This window comes from Heliconius melpomene, chromosome 14 (genome assembly GCF_056956725.1).
Source record: "Heliconius melpomene rosina isolate 202511_hmr_F chromosome 14, ASM5695672v1, whole genome shotgun sequence".
Taxonomy (NCBI): Eukaryota; Metazoa; Arthropoda; class Insecta; order Lepidoptera; family Nymphalidae; genus Heliconius; species Heliconius melpomene.
This window is the reverse complement of record NC_140402.1, coordinates 6,859,020-6,876,613: the sequence shown is the minus strand read 5'-3', so window position 1 is coordinate 6,876,613 and position 17,594 is coordinate 6,859,020. Positions and strand designations below refer to the sequence as shown.

Sequence of the window (17,594 nt, the reverse complement as noted above, 5' to 3'; positions counted from 1 at the left end):
TTCTTTATATGCAATTGAAATTGTATAAATATTTATCTCTATATATATAAAATCGAAAGGTCACTCACTCATCACGAAATCTCAGAAACTACAAGTGCTAGGAATCTCAATTTTTGCATAGGAGTTACTTAAAGGATGTAGGTGCTTGCTAAGACGGGAATTTGCAATATTCGACTTCTAAGGGGTTGTTTTTGGGGTTGAAAGTTTGTATGAAACTTCGTTACTACAACTGCTAGGAGTCTCAAATTTTGCATGGACGTCACTTATAGGACATAGGTACTCATGGAGACAGAAATGAATAATAACGTAGTTCACGCGGGCGAAGCCCCGGGCGGGCCGCTAGTATTTGTATAAATATATTTTAATTCAAAATTCAAATAGGATTGTTCACAATTTATGTAGGCACTATAAACATTCAACCTTTGGAAGCTCGTGGCTAAGTAAGCATAGACTACTAGATACTCAAAGGAAGTCTCAGTTGTAAACTTTAGAATCAATAGTATTATTTCAATTCACGTTTCAAAAGCAAAGGAATAGAGAAGTTTCCTATATATCGTTTCCTATATATCGTTTTTATTATTTTTAATTAAATATTAAAGTTTAATACTTTAATATATAATTTAAAAAATCAGCTTCACACTTCCCGCATACAGCAGGTTGCACTACCGAATGCTAGCGGCATTGCCAGTTGTGTCGCGGATCTCAACCCCGCGTTTTGCCTCGGTACCAGAGCACAGAAATGAAAAGATTAAATACTAGTGTAACACTTCTGTTTTGTCGTATTTTAGGGGTACATAAAAAAGTGTATTATTATTATTATCATAAATACAAAAGAAATACATAGTTCTTGTATATGTGTATTCAGAAGGTCTGAAGAAATTGAGCAGTTTTTCAGGAGATTCACGCATGCGCACTGATCATAATATGTTGCTTAGCAACAGGTGGATTCTTACATTACTTTATAGAAAAATGATCTATAATACAACGTATAATGAGTGATAATTGCATGTCGGACTCTACAGTATATTGGGGATGTAATCTTTATTATATTGAATACGACAGTCTCATATTCTCTTTATTACGGAAATCCTGAAAGAATTATATAAAATATGGCGTTGTCGAGAAATAATAATTGATGTTGTTATATTATTATTTACATGTAGATATATCTACATAGATATTAAAAGATATCGTTTAGCTTTTTGTGAATTAGGTGTGAAAAGCTTCTCCCTGTATCCCGCCCACCACGCCAAGGTAGATAGAGGGAACATAGTGTTAAGGCACTCCGTTCCCCTTTTTCCGCTGAACTTTTCGAGGCATTGTGTATTGAGTGGAGGAATTGCTTTGGTGCAAAAGCGAAGAAGAATAGAATAGAAATACTAATAAATAATAATCTATTTTATCGTGTGGGGATGGAACCTACAAACCGTCACGCTTGTGCCCCTGCACCCCCTGGCCTGGCCTGGTTGGCAATATATATAGTATATAAATATTGTTTCTATAGAATACAAATGTCCATGTCAATGTTTAAACTCAGCAAATGTAAAACGACTTAATGAACATAAAAAATAATGGGAAAAAGAAATTCTAAAACATTGTACTTTTCTATTATTACAGGGAGTTTCACATAATTACAAGCGTCCCTATAAATGGCGACTTGAGGAAACAATTACTAAAACAAAGAAAGATCACAAATGAATACTAATTAACCTGCCTCGGGTTAATTGATAGCTATTTTTGAAAATATCTCATTCATCTTTAATTTCAAAGACGAGACAAGAGGTCCTTGATTACCATCATTTTTATTTTTAGCTTAAATTTTGTAACTTAGAAATGTAAATATTATATTTAAAGGATTTTTTAAATATTTTACATTTATTATTGATCATTTGATACAAATTACACTTCCAAAAGAAATCTTCTTCTTTAGGTATCCTATAAATACAAACTTGCAACTCTATAATAATTTAAACTTCGTAGCAGAAAATATTACATTTATTTTTCTCTTCTTGCAAGTAATTTAGGCAATAGCTTGATAAATAATAAAGAAATAAATATACACAAATCGCCATTGCAATGCATAGAAATAAAAATCTGCTTCACGCTGTATCCCGCACACAGCAGGGTAGGCAGAGGGAACCTAGTGTTAATACACTCTGTTACCCACTTAAAACTTATCAATATTCCATTAAATCAATATTCTCGATTGTATGTGTCCTAATTTTGTCTTATAGTGTTGACACACTTTAATTTTAATAATCAAACTACAATTTTTTATCATAAAATAGTTAAAACAAAAGAAGAAAAATACAAAAAAAATATAATTAAAATGATTCTACCAGCCAGCTCTTATAACTTCCGATGATTCTAAGTTGATGATCCAAAGATCTGGTTCACATTTGTTAGCTTCAAGGATTCATACATTTGTGTGGCTGTAGGAAGGTCATTAGAAAGGTCGTCTAAAGTGACCTCTTGGGAGAGTAGGTCAACGTTATCTGTCTTTCATTCCATGTTCCTCGGCTCACTAACTTTATTACAACCAAGTATTTAATAATCGAGGGCATTTACATTTTCATTTTTTCGCTCTGGTGTCGAGGGAAATCGCGGCGTAGAATTCCGCCACTCAACATGCAATGTCTCCAGAATTCGGCGAAAACTGAAGGACGGAGTGACATTCCGTTCCCCACAAGTTCCACAGCGTGAAGCTGATTTTTTTTTAAATTTAATAATCCATCGTCGTTATTATATTGTGAGTGTTTTTATTATAAAGTATGAGTATTGCTCAAAGGTCATTAAAACTATGTTTGTTATTTTTTTTTAAAGTTTGGATGAAGAGACCTCGACGGCAAATTGAAAGTTGTTTTTGCATTAATTTGGAAAAGTAGGTTACAACATATCTGTAAAAAGTAAAAGCCTCACAGAATAAAATGTTCAATTTTCAAATACTAAAAATATATCCATACCTATATTATAAATTCGAAAGTAACTCTGCCTGTCTGTCTGTCTGTCTGTCTGTCTGTCTGTCTGTCTGTCTGTCTGTCTGTCTTTTACGCAATCAGGGCCAAACCGCTAATTTAATTACGAGAAAATACTCATATAGAGATACTTGAGGGTCTCGGGATGAACATAGGATATTTTTCTGCTCATATTTGTAATATTTTCGATATATATCAATATATTAAAATACTTATTAATTTGACATGCAATTTATTCCGCCATATTAACAACAACTGTCGCTATGCGACCGTTGCTAAGCAACGATTTGCAAAGTTTGTTGTTAGAATACGTCACCCAAAATGAGCTTGCTTAACGCATCTCTCTATTGAAAACTGAAAATAATTTCATAAATATATTTAGTAAATATTCGTATAGTTCAAGCGGGCGTAGCCGCGTTCGGGACCACTAGTAATTATATATAACTTGAAATATCTATATCTGAACACCCAACTCTACCATATTTGTATTTGGCAAGGAATGGAGTGCCGCGTCACATCCACACGATCATTCACCGCTCAACGATGACGTTTATTCATACATTTATGTTTCTAACAAAACGTTGTCGGTAAAAATAAAAATTGTATGAAAATTTAGCTGTTGAATTTTAGGTGTGTGTTCTTTGGAGAGGTCTAATAATAGAGGGTAATCGCAATGGTTATGGGTTCAATTCTAATTTGGGGAATTAATTAATTTTTATAGAGGCTAGTCTGTAGTGATTGTAAAATCGACTGGTGGTGGGTTCGATCCCCACTCGAGGGGTACATATCCTACCATGTGCAGGATTTTAGTACAAACAACCTAAGGCAAATAAACAAACATTTGATATCTCTCATGTAGAGAATATTCAATTGAAATTCTACTTGTCATGCTAATACTGACCTAAATACAAATTTTATTAACTGAATAACGGAAAATTTGTATAAGCCAATGGCATGGAAAATAGTTAACGTTGGGGCCAAACTTCAAACGCTTCAAATTTTATTGCATGGAATCATACTGAACCTACCTACCTACCTACACTGGGTTATTGATCAATGACGATTTACAGTGTTTAACTCTGAAAAAGACTTGAGTAATAACGTTGCTCGTTATTTTTCTTGTAAACGTTATAAGAAGCATTACGTGTTGAGTTGTGGAACTGAGCGTTGGGGTTTTGCCTTGGTGCCAGAGCAAAATATTAATGAATAAATAATTCATTCCCTCGAGTAGGAATCGAATCCACAACCTCGTGCCTCTGCACCACGACTACCTCAATAGAGTGACATAATAATATGATCCAAAATTCATTTCAAGCTTTCTAAAGTCGACAGTTTTCATTGAACATTTTTGTTTTCAGTAGCCCTAATTAATATTCTATACGGCAAGTTACATATGTATATCTAAACCTGTTAAAATTATCATATGATCCGCTTTGCATATAATTCGAGTGCGTAAATTGACAACCGTAAAAATACCTTGTTTGTTTTTCTATACAGAAAACTGATTAAGTGCAAGCCAAATTCGAACACCGAGGGTTCCTTACCGATTTCAGGATTGTAGATCAACGGGAAGTATAACTTTTAAAAGTTGGTAAGTCTCTTAAGAAAGTAGCTTATAGGTTTTGATTGTAGGGCAAATTTAATACAAAATACAGCAAAAACGATCGAACGACGTTCATGTAATTTAATTATGTTGAATTAAAAGCTCGAATTTTTCTGTACTTTAAGGGATTCAAGACCTGAATATTTAAAAATAATAAATCTGCTTCACGCTGTATCCCGCACACAGCAGGGTAGGCAGAGGGAACCTAGTGTTAAGACACTTCGTTCCCCACTTTCTGCCGAATTATGGAGCACGCATGCGACTCAACACGCATGCACGCATTGCGTGTTGAGTGGTAGAGCTCAACGCCGCGCTTTGCCTTGACACTAGAGCGAAGAAATGAAAATATAAACGTAAATAAATGTTTTATTTCCTCGAGTGGGAATCGAACCCACAACCGTCGCGTTACAGTGGCACCCTTTTACCGCTGCGCCATAACGGCCTCTAAAAAAATACCTATCTAAATTGAATAAAGCGAGAAAAAAAACGTTTCTAAGAGAAATATGAAAGAACTTAACCCGCACGTATGCTCTTACGAATCCCTGTATACATACACAATCAATGCACTGTTCTTATATTATTCAGGACGTGACTTCGTTACTAGGGAAAAGCCTATATTCTTATACCAATATCTTTCAAAGGAAAACTTTTATTATGAAGATAACAACTGTTCTACCCCACTTATATGCTTTCGTTTGAAGTTGATGATGGGTGTCTTTGAGGGAAAATTAAAGTTACTTATAACTAAGGCCAGTCGTGTTTTAGAGGCACATGCGTGTGACTGTAAACATATTGTGTGTTTTGCCTCAAATTGAGGGAAAGCGCGGCGTTGAGTTCCACAACTCAACACCCAATGCTTCCAGAATTCAGCGGAAAACGGGAAACGAACCGTCTTAACGCTTTATTCCCTCTGCTTACCCTTCTGTGTGCGGGATAAGCGTGATACTACGAAAAAAAAACATAATATCCAACAAAAATGGTAAAAAACTTTCTTAAAACGTTTGCTTATCTGTGAATTTGTATCGTCACGATTTCTTTTCCAGTTCCAGTCGCGGGCTCCTTGGGGACATTACAATGGTAAAACATGCAACTCTCATATTTCCTCTGCTTTGAACGAGGAGTTTCGTTTTTGAAACTTAAGATTTAAATATTTTTCTAAACAACAACTATTTCTTCAGAACGTTTTATATATCGATTGTTTTGCAGGTTATTTTATTGGATTATTTATTTACGTTTATATTTCCATTTCTTCGCTCTGGTGTCGAGGCAAAGCGCGGCGTTAAGTTCTGCCACTCAACACGCAATGCCTCCAGAATTCCAAAGAAAGTGGAGAAAGACACTAGGTTCCCTTTACCTACCCTGCTGTGTGCGGGGTACAGCGTGAAGCTGAATAAATAATAATTCATTCCTCCGAGTGGGAATCGAACCCATAGCCGCCGTGTTATAGTCACCCGCTTGTGCCACTACGCCAGGACGGCTTCGCAAACAAATAATAAAACTGTAATTAGTGGAAAAATTAAATGAGTATTACATACTGAAGCCTAAATACTTATGAAATACTAGCAAAAACATATTATAAATGTAATATTTAGAGACGTTGTGTCAATGACAGGCTGTCATTCGTTTGACATTTCGTTGTTGTCATTTTAAGCGTACGAGTTCGAGCTCTGCAAATATTTTATGCGGACTGTACCTACTAGTTTAAAAATAAACTCTTTTTTCACAATACAAGAAGATTTAAGAACGAGTATAATAGAAATGATATACTTACTTATATTGTACGGTAGGCAAAGGGAACCAAAAGTTAAGACACCTCGTTCCCCATTTTGAGCTGTTTTGGCGGATCCTAACGCCGTGTTTATCGTCCAGAGCGGGGTAATAATAGATTATTTTTCGTTTGGGGAAATAATTCACAACCAGAACCACTATCCACATATCAATATAGTATGCGATAGAGAGCCTTCTTGCAATGCATTTAGAAAAAAAGTGACATCTGATTTTTATAATATTTATTTTTGGCGAGATAAAAAAATAAGAAAATTTCAAAGGTCAAAACATCTCATTAAGCACAATGGGTGTTTGTTCGTATTCGTAGGCAAATTGCGGTTTTACCTTACTTATATTTAAGACGCGAAGAACTTAAAAAAAATATTAATATTTTTTTACTCATAAAAAATTCAACGGAGAGTGAGAAACCGTGAGAAAACAGTGTTTCAATAAGGCACAAGGAGTGTCCTAACACTCCCAAGTTCTGCCTACTGGAATAAAGCATAAAGCTTAAAAAAAACAACATATAATAAGTATGTATGTCAAGAACAAAATTAAACAAAGATAAAGATAAAAATAATCATTCACAGAAATGGTGTCGCCACAAAAACATCTGGCAGATCGACGATCTCTGATTCATCGTGAATGGAAGTGTTTTTTTTCTCTTCATATAATTATATGAATGGGTGATAAAAATAAATATCTACACTAACACATCCAATTTCTTTTATTGGTACGTAGAAAATGCTTGCTCATGTCACAGGAATGAATCTTACTTCACTCTTTTGCCCTTTTTTTATTTTTTATGATGGTAAAATATTTTATATGTATAGGAAACTAATATTATATTTTCTTACTAGGCTCCTCCTAGAATAGTCATATATTAAATAGCAAAAAAAACAACTATTATTATTAATCAAATACGGCTTGGTAAGGTTAACTATTTTATATATGCATATACTAGAGAATCTTGTGGCTTCAATCCACACTCGAGGGAAAGGAATGATGGGGTGAATTATTTTATTTTTTGTTAACATTTTTATTTCTTCGCTCTGGCACCTGAGCAAAAACCAGGCGTTGAGTGCCACCACTCAACACTAGGTTCCCTCTGCATCCTTAGACTTTATGTTGTGTTTCCGATTTTTAAAAGTGTTTTCTAAATTCTCTAAAAATATACGTTTTTAATATTATAATATATAGTATGATATACAAACATACTATAGCAAAATGAACTTATAATTTTGCAGCTAAAATTTTATAAGCCTCGAAGGTATTAGAAAACAGCTCTCTATGACGTACAGGATGATGTACTACATAATGAAAAATTCAATTATTTAATATTAAAATTTTGTTATCGGTTTCGTTATAAGAGGGTATCTAAATACAAAATACACTAATAACTGCTAAAATATTTTTTTTTTAATATTTATACTTGACAGCGTTAAACTCTACATAGTTATGTCAGCTAGGCTGACTTTTCTTTCTTCATACTTCGTATATAGCAGATAGCATAAAGAGAATCTAATTGAATTCGCAACTTGATTTGAGTAGCGGAACTTAACGCCGCACTTTGCCTTACCATAGAAAATAAACTACTATTATTACTTTTGCATTAATTTATTGCACTTCAAAAATAAAAATAAAAATCAGTCTATATTTTAATACTAAAAATAATCATAATTATCGAAAAGCATTTACTTGACATACTACTATATACTCGTACATATAATAATATGTTATTACTATTATTTAATATATGAAATAACTTCGTGAGCTCCACATCCACAATTCTAGAGCTGACCTAGATTTGGTTATTCCATCAATCTCTCGGGTTTATATTGTTAAACCTGCGACAGGCTTCAGTCTTCTCGTGTTTGATAAATCGTTCACGTGTGTTCTCTTCCGCTGGTATTTTCGTATTATCTTTAATTTTCTTAATATTAGTAAAAATACTTAAATAAATTTTCTAAATTATTTTGCATACAATTTTGTACGTATGGTTTAAACTCAAAAGTGTTTTTAGTCATAATTATCGAATAAATTTATTTTTAGGGTACCGTCCCTCGAAAGGCACAAACGGAACACTTATAAGATCACTTTCGTTCCTGTCTGCCTGCTCGAAATGAAAATTAATTGTACAAATACAGACAAAAATTCTAAAAGTGAAAATTGATAGGTTTTTCATAGAAACAAAGATTACAAACTTAAATTTGTCGTTCTTTTAGCATTTTCATATAAAAGTGTAAATAATTTTCATGTAAAAAAAAAAACATTTGTAATTAATCTTTATGTATGTGCTTGAATTGAGTAAAAAATATTTAATTAACGAGTGTAAATATATGTTAATTTATTAGAAACATTATAATATTCAATTAACTGCATCTTCGTATATACACCGTAAACCGACTTTACGGACAATTAGTTTTTATTTTCATTTTGTTGGTAGGTCAAAAATAATAAAGTAAAAATAATATATTAATATTCTATAGAACGACTGGAATCCATTCTTTATGAAATATTTTTATCACCCACTCCAAGCCACTATAACCAATCAAGATATTTGTTTGAAACAGCAAATAACAAACTTTACTTGTTTTTCTATTTATAAAAGAATAAGTTAAAGGAAATTGGAAAACTCTTTTAACTAAAATAAACGAGAAAGCTACGGCATTTTGAAGTTGGACTAGAAAATTATGAAATTTTAATATAATGTTGCCGTACTTCAGGTACTATTCAACATAGCGTTCTTTTTTATTGCGAGATCCTGAAAAAATCTCCTATAAATAGCATATAGGGGCACCTATGCGACGATATTTGTCAGGGCAGTGTGACGTCACAGAAAAGTTGGTGACCACAGATAGAATATAATTAAATATTGTATAATAATATATAATTAAATATTTGGTTAAAGATTTCTAAATTTTTATAGCTTAATTAAGGCTGCATCTCGCATAGAGGAGGATGGGTAGAGACCAGAGAGAGGAAATGAAAATAAGTTGACCAAGCAGGAACTGAACCCACAACCGTCGTCAGATACAGTGCTGCTGCCATTATGGCCTTTTTAATGAAGTATTGTTAGTATTTCTTTTAAATTATGAAAAAAAAATAATTAAATTACGAAATTTATTCTTTAAGCAAAAAGTGTTGCCAGATACATGTTTTAATATTTATATGAAATTTTTGCCAATAGCAGCACTCACGTTCTTTCCTATGTCTATTTAGCCGCAGACTTGCCAATATGAATGCGATAAACAACAGTATTATAAAAAAATACTTGGCTCAAATGTTTGTTTTTACACATGTGCCCACATTGTATATAGTTAAATCGTGCTTTAATTTTTATAACTTCTTTTATTTAAATTATTAATTTACATAAAATATTGGTTGGAGTCTCGTGAAGAACGAAGGTAGCTGTAGATGAGTAAGAATATAAACTGAATTTACATATATCTAACGCTATATCCTGACTCCTGAGCTGCAGCTTTGGCCGCTGGTCATTTTCATGTTCCTCTGGGTGACCAGGGGCCTCACTCGGCAGGGCTGTCAGCCCGGGCTGCATACAGCTCAGCCTTCCCCATTTCCACTACTCTGTTTTCACAAACTAATCCCTAAGGATTCGGCCCCTACGGGGGATGGAAAGAAGAATTCTAGTATCGGTACAGTTGCTTGTAGCGAACGATGTTTATTAAAAGACTTTGGATCTTCTATCATAATCAAGACTAGGAAGCATCTTAAATGCTAATAAATTTCTACTATACAATATTTTGAGGCTAGTAGCTAGTAGCGTAGGAGGTGCAAGCGTAAGCCGGTAAATGCGACAGATTGATTAGGTTCGATTCCCACTCGAAGAAATGTAATATCAAATATTTTTATTTTCTCGCTTTTTAACCAGGCAGAGCGCGCCGTTGAACTTCGCTGCTCAACACGCAATGCCTCGAAAAAATTCGGCACAATCACTCAACACACAATATCTTCAGAATTTCTTTCTTTCAGAATGGGAACGGAGGGTTCTAACACTACATATTACATACAAGTATTGAGAAATACCTATAATTTATAGAAGGAAGTGATTTTGAGAAGTTTTTATTAAAAGAATTAAAGTTCCCTTGTATTTTTTAAAAACAGTCTAGCTAGCAGAGTCTACTTCGACGTGTTTGACGTGACATGGCTAACCTGACCTACTTCCTTTATTCCTTTCAGTTAGCACTCTGTATATTTGTTAAAACTACTGAACGAAATGCTGAGCAAGCGTCAAATTTGAAGGAATTAAAAGTCAATTCGGTATTTCATTCATTTTCTAAGTAATGTAAAATATAAGAAAAAATAAAAAAGTAATAGTAATAGCTAGCAAAACCTAGTAGTGAATAAATAAAAACCCCAAAAAAACACAAATGAAACTTGTTTAATTTTTTATGGGTAGTTTTAAGGCTACCAGAGCTAGAAAATGAAAATTGATAGTAAATCAGCAAAAACAATATTTTAGATAATCTATGTATATTCTTATAATAACAATTGCTGCAACACCATTATGTAAATGCTCCATGTAAATCTATTATTCTGTTTTATCATAAATTTTAGTTTTGTATAGAAATCCCACTTGATTCCCAACATGCAATTATATATGTTTTTACTAAGCCTGCATAATATTATTGAAATGCGTATAAAATAGATATAATATATATAAATTAGGGTTTCGTACCTCAAGAGGTATAAATAAAACTCTTTTAGGCTTCTAGGATCACCTTTTTGTCCATTTGTCTATCTGCCAAGATCGCGTAGAGGTATCAAAGTAAAATTAATGTCAAATATTTTAATCCACAAACCCTTGGAGCACAGAAGCTTCTAAGTCAACGCAATTAAAAGACACGAGCGTTTATCCATTGTTATTACTGTATTTAGTATGGAATCCATTTTATAATCAAAATCAATAGGGTCTTTCCCGTGGACGTGTAGTAAACAAATCTGACACGGAGTGAGAAATTACAATAGAAATAAAAGAAAACATCGAAAAAGTGAAAATTTATAGGTATTTCATAGAAAAAAAATACAAACTTATGTTTGTAGTTCATTTCATATAAAATGAATACATATGCCCGCAAAATTAAGTTTGTCAACTTTTACTTATAGTCCAGAAATTGGTATAAAAGGCTTGGTGGGCGACCCCAACTCCCATTAGACTGGTTTTATATATTTGTATACAATTACATCTCCAATCTTAAGTAGCTGTATGCTAAATTCAGTATATCCAGTATATAAACTGACAAGGGTATGACAGATCTAAGCGGATGTGGATTAGGGTGGTAAGTCCACCGTTTTCACTATTTGTTTTATTCATAGAAAGGAGAGAAAGTAGCGTTGAAGCATTTTTTACCCGATTGCGGCGAAGCAAAAAGGAGAGTTTTAGTTTTGACCGGTATATATGTATGTATGTTCATCTATTCTCCTGTAGCTTCTAAAATATTTATTAAAGAGTAATGTCAAAACATAAAGAATACTAAAGAAATTAGATTTCTCATTGATGTTTGTATCACTCTTGAGTTTAAAGCGTTAATTAAAGAAAATTTTACTTTCGTTTTTGCACATAGCAGGTTAGGCAGAGATACCCTAAAGACCTTTCAGTTTTTGAGACTTATCTCTCAGTTTTTGAGACTTTACATGTAGAGTGGTAGAACTCAACGCCGTGCTTTGTCTTCTCTCTAAAAGCGGGGATATGAAAACAATTCATTACTCCGAAACTACTACTTCCTATATTCATAAAGTCAACGTAAAAAAGAATTAATGAATTCAAACTCTAAACAAATATTATAGTCAAACACTAATCCTGAGGCCATCTTGGCATAGAGGCATATGGTGTGACTGAACGCGACGGTTACTCTGATGCACAGCGTTAAGCTCTATAATTCTGCAGAAACGAAATATCTTAACACTAGGCTTCAGAAGTAAACCTAGTGTTAAGATACTCTGTTCCCCATAAATAAAAATGCGAGAGAAAATAACACTAATCTGATCAAATAAATCACTGTTTTTACATTCCCGTACTAAAATATAATATGGAATATAGAGGCGATGTATTTGAGTGGAAAATTCGCGCTAGATCCGGATCGCGGCTATTTTTAAACGAACTCCAGTAGTATACGGGATGTATTCAAACATCTTTTAGCACGTACAAGTTTTAGTATAATATAGTATATGTAAATAAATCATTTGTGGATTTGTAACTACGAAAAATATATGTATTACATATATCCCGTTATTATTTATATATGTTTTTTTACTTATAACTTATTTTAATAGTACAGAAGCAAAGAGAACATACAGTCAAGGCACTCCGTTCTCCATTTTAATGCCAATGCAAGAAATGAAGATAATTCAATAGTTTTCTTTCTTTATTAATACTGCAAGTTTTTACTTCTGGCCAAATTTCATCATTGTAGGTCCACGGAAATTTAAGATACATCACTTCTAGAGAAAAATTTTCTTGACAGACGGACAACAAAGCGAATCCTAAAACTTAGTACCAAAAATTTAAAATTAAATAGTTCAAAACATCTACCGCTAGATTTTCTGTACTACATATTTAAATTATTCAAGCCAATTTGTATAAGTGCGATGTAGCTCAAGGGAGTAAGTACTGCTTTAGAATTAAAATATATATTATTTGTATTGTATTTTTTAGCTTTATTCTGTATCCCGCACATAGTAGGTACGAAGAGGGAACCTGTGAACCTAATGTTAAGATATTCTATTCCCAGGGAAGGGAAATGTCTTAATATTTCCCTTCTCTACTTTTAATATTTCGCGTGGCACAGCGGCACAAGGGTGTGACTGTAACGGGACGGTTGTGGATTCGATTCCCACTCGAGGAAGTGAAATATATATTTACGTTTATATTTCCATTTCTTCGCTCTGATGTCAAGGCACAGCGCGGTGTTGTGTTCCGCCACTCAACACGCAATGCCTCCAAAATTCGACAGAAAGCGGGGGACGGAGTGTCTTAATAAAAGGTTCCCTCTGCCTAGCTTGCTGTGTGCGGGATACAGCGTGAAGCGTGAAACTAAAAAAAAATATTTGCATATGTCTGATAAAATTAAATGCAGTGTTGAGTTCCGCGGCAGTATTTCTATTCATCTTTTAACATAAAAAAAACATAACATAATGTGGGATAAAATGTGAAGGTAACATAAATATTCTCCATATTTAACAATTTGAATAATTAATTAATAAATAAATGATTATTTATTTAAATTATTTCAATATTTTTGGAAAATCACGTTGAGAATATTATTCATATAAACTGTTAAAGTACATTATTAGTATATTAATTACGTTATGTCCGGTGAAATAATTAAATTACGTTCATAGCCGTTAATTGACATATTTTGTTTATCATCATCATATTTATTTATTTGCAATCTGGTCGTTTTTCATTGAAATATAAAATATAAATTATATTTTTTTCAGTTTCACTTTGTATCCTGCATGTAGCAGGGTAGGGCCCTAACTTAGTGTTAAGACCACTGCGTTCCTCTTTTTTGCCAGATTTCGATATGAAGGAAGGAACGAGAGAAGAACGGAGACTTCAATGTCACGCTTTGGCCTGTTACCGAAATAAAATATTAACCGTTGCTCTTATAGTTACACGTTTTTTAGGATCATTTAGTCATCCGTCTGTCAAGACCGTTTATCTCTAGATATGAAATTAATATCAAATATTCGAATCTACGGCCCCTTGGAGCACAGAAGAAATCTAAGAAGCTAGATTTCTTCAGGTTTGCTATGTAGAATTACAATTATAAAATTTTCAAGAAGTAAAATTTTACAGTAGATATAACGGAACACATCCGAAAAGTGGAAAATTATATTTATATTACAGATAAATATAATAAGAAACTTATAATTGTAGTTTATTTTATACAAAATTAGTGCATTAACCCGAAAATTTACCTACTACGTTTTACGTACTTGACCAATTTTTTAGAGCAAGTACAGTGATGATTATAATTCAGTATTTTTTATTTTCATTCAATTATTTACTCCTAAATTACTTAAGCCTATAAATAAAAAATAAAAAAAAACTCACCAAAAGATATAAGCCCGCTGTTCAGCATAGTCAGCTTAATACTATTAGGAATGGACACTAAGCTGGTAGTTCCTGTTGTCTTTAGATCTTTTTTCTTTGGTTTCTTTTCCAGGTCATACCGAGGTGTCGACCTGGACCTGTGTTTCCTCTGACTCGTCGCCACTGATGTCCCACGCTGACCGGTTCTCGAAGACATTTTAATTGTGTGTAAATAACTAAGGAACTAACAGCACATTTTATTATTTGACCACTATTTTACACTATTTATTAATTTTATTTATATTTAGCTAAGTCAATTTTTTTTGTATAAATATGTATAAATAATATAAAAAACTTCACACTTAACGTTTAACTTCACTATAATTTATATCATAAAGCGATCATCTTGTTATTGTTGTCACCTGGAACAAAAGGAAAAGATATTTTAAAAAAGTTGGTAAACCATAAATAGGATTTGAACGTGCGGCTCGTCGAATTGCTTGAGATGGTTGCCGATTCGAATCTCATTTGGTTCTATGTACCTACGTAAAAGTTTAAAATAATTTATAGATAAATAAAGTCTATAACTACTAAATAAATGTCATATTTATACTACGTATTTAATTCGGCAGAAAATGGGGAACGGAGTGTATACTTGTTCTTCTTTCACGCAAAAACTACTGAACGAACGGTAATATTATACGAGTACTCCAAAATATCACATAGGCTACAATTTGTATAAAGATTTTGTATAATTTGGTCATAATATAACAATAACTTTAAGCGGGCGAAGCCTTTGGTTTAAGAAAATACATTCACATTTATTTTTCTAGTACCTAAAAATTTAACCATTTCTTATTTAATGTCATTAATTAAAGTAAAAGTAATTGTAGTCCCAGATGTCATTCTGAATACTAAAATATATAGTAGGTAATAAGTAAATGAATACTGACTACTACAGAACCACCATCCCAAAGGACTTGTAGGTGAATCTACAACATTTGATGTCTTAATTAAAGTGATATCAGTATGGGATATATAATAAAAATCTTATTTATTTTATCATTTTTTGTAAGTGTCCTGCAATGTCTTAAAAGTTTTAATATTCTTCTGTTCATTCTAATTTCTACTTCTTGGACAGTATCCAAGAAGCGCACGCGAGTTTCTTAAGTTAAGAAGAGCTTCTTAGAACCTGGTGTTAAGAATCTTAACACTTGATTCTAAGGGATTCTAGGCAGAGGCAATTTAATACGTAAAGAAGCGAGAACTTTTCTATACGTTTTCTAGATAAATTTTCTTTATACTACATTTCTTTATATATATATATATATTCTTTATTGCACATGTATAAATAGTAAGAAAACAGTTAAAAAGTTATGTTTACAATGGCGGACTTATTTCTGAAAGAAATCTCTTCCAGCCAACCTATGGAAGTGGATGAGTGCCAAACAGCGGAATAAAAACACAGTGCAACACAGAAAAAAAATTAAAATATCAGAAAAATATATATATTAACTAACACATTATAAACATAATACATGCTACACGTATATATATATATATATACCTACACAAGTTATAAATATATAATTATATATACTGTTAAATCGACTATATATACATATACATACATATATAATACATACATGATATATACCCATACATACATATATACAAATATATAATATATACTAGAAACACTGATTAAAGCTATGTCAAATTACTTTCACTATTGAGCAAATGTTTTTTAAGTTGGGATTTAAATGAATTTAGGGAATGGCTTTTCTGAATAGGATTGGGAAGTTGGTTCCAAAGGGATGCGGCATATACAGTAAAGGATTTTTGAAGGAATTTGGTATTGCTCTTCGGTACGTCCAACATCGGAATGACATACGAACGCCTCGAGCGTGAGGGACAGGGAAGCAGATTAAAGCGGGAGCGCAGGTAAACAGGATAATTCATGTAATTCAGGATTTTAAAAAGGAATATAAGGATGTGCATATCACGGCGAAGGCGAATTGGGAGCCAATTAAGCTGAGCTCGAAAATGGGAGACATGGTCATACTTACGCAAGCCGTAAACAAAGCGTATGGCCAGATTTTGAAGACGCTCTAATTTGTTAAGTAGCTCCTCGGTCACATCCAAATAGCAAACATCGGCATAGTCGAGTATTGGAAGCAGAAGACATTGCGCTAGCATAATTTTGGTTTTGTGAGGAAGGAAGTATTGGAGACGCCTAAGAGTATGATAAGAGAAATGCATGCGCTTGCTGATAGAATTAATATGGGGTGCCCAGGTGAGGTTAGAATCCATTATAAGGCCTAAATTTCTAACATTTTCGCAAAAAGGAATCGTAACTCCCGAGTATTGAATCGCAGGGACGCGATACCAGTTGATTTTAGATCTGAGTCTGCTACTACCTATCACAATTGCCTGGGATTTTTTTGGATTGATTAATAAGCCGAAAGAATCAGCCCAAGTTTGTATAGCAGACAAATCGCTATTTAAACCATCAATAGCTGCAGGCAGATCATTTAAGCTACAGTGACGATAAAGTTGCAAATCATCCGCATACAGATGGAAGGGAGAAGTAATGACTCCAGAGATATTGTTAATAAAAATAGAGAAAAGAAGTGGGGAAAGAACGCCGCCTTGTGGAACGCCGGCAGTGAGTTCAAGCCATGACGACGTGGTGTCGTTTGCTTTTATACATTGCCGGCGTCCGAAGAGGTAAGAACGAAACCAGCTTACAGCTTCGAAGGAAACATTGACTGCCCGAAGAGTGCCAAGAAGTATATCGAGGTCAACAGAGTTGAAAGCACTGCTGAAATCCAGCAGAACCATGACAGTGAGTTTGGTATTGTCCATGGCACACCGAATGTCCTCCGTAATGTTCAGCAGTGCTCCCACTGTGCTGTGAGAAGGGCGGAAGCCGGACTGAAAAGGACATAAAAGATTGTTGGATGAGAGGAAAGAGTAAAGTTGGTTGTTGACTAAGGATTCAAGAACTTTAGAAAGAACAGGAAGGATAGATATAGGACGGTAATCAGTGACATTGGAAGCGTTAGAGATTTTAGGAAGAGGGATGACAAAAGCACTCTTCCACTGTGAAGGAAAGACATTGCGAGACAGTGAAAAGTTAAAAATGTGGGTGATCACTGGTGCAATGCTCTCCAACACGGGAAGAATC

General features: G+C 33.5%; 1 protein-coding gene across 2 annotated transcripts in view; it reads right to left on the bottom strand.

The window, feature by feature from the left end:
* Ptp36E (protein tyrosine phosphatase 36E) overlaps positions 1 to 14,753 on the bottom strand; it is a 77,333-nt gene extending 62,580 nt beyond the window's left edge. For both annotated transcript variants that reach the window (XM_085197801.1, XM_085197802.1), the window contains exon 1: positions 14,426 to 14,753. In XM_085197801.1, the coding sequence (XP_085053927.1) occupies positions 14,426 to 14,621 (196 nt within the window). In that variant the 5' untranslated portion in view covers positions 14,622 to 14,753. The remainder of the gene's footprint in view (positions 1 to 14,425) is intronic.
* Positions 14,754 to 17,594: the final 2,841 nt, after the last annotated feature.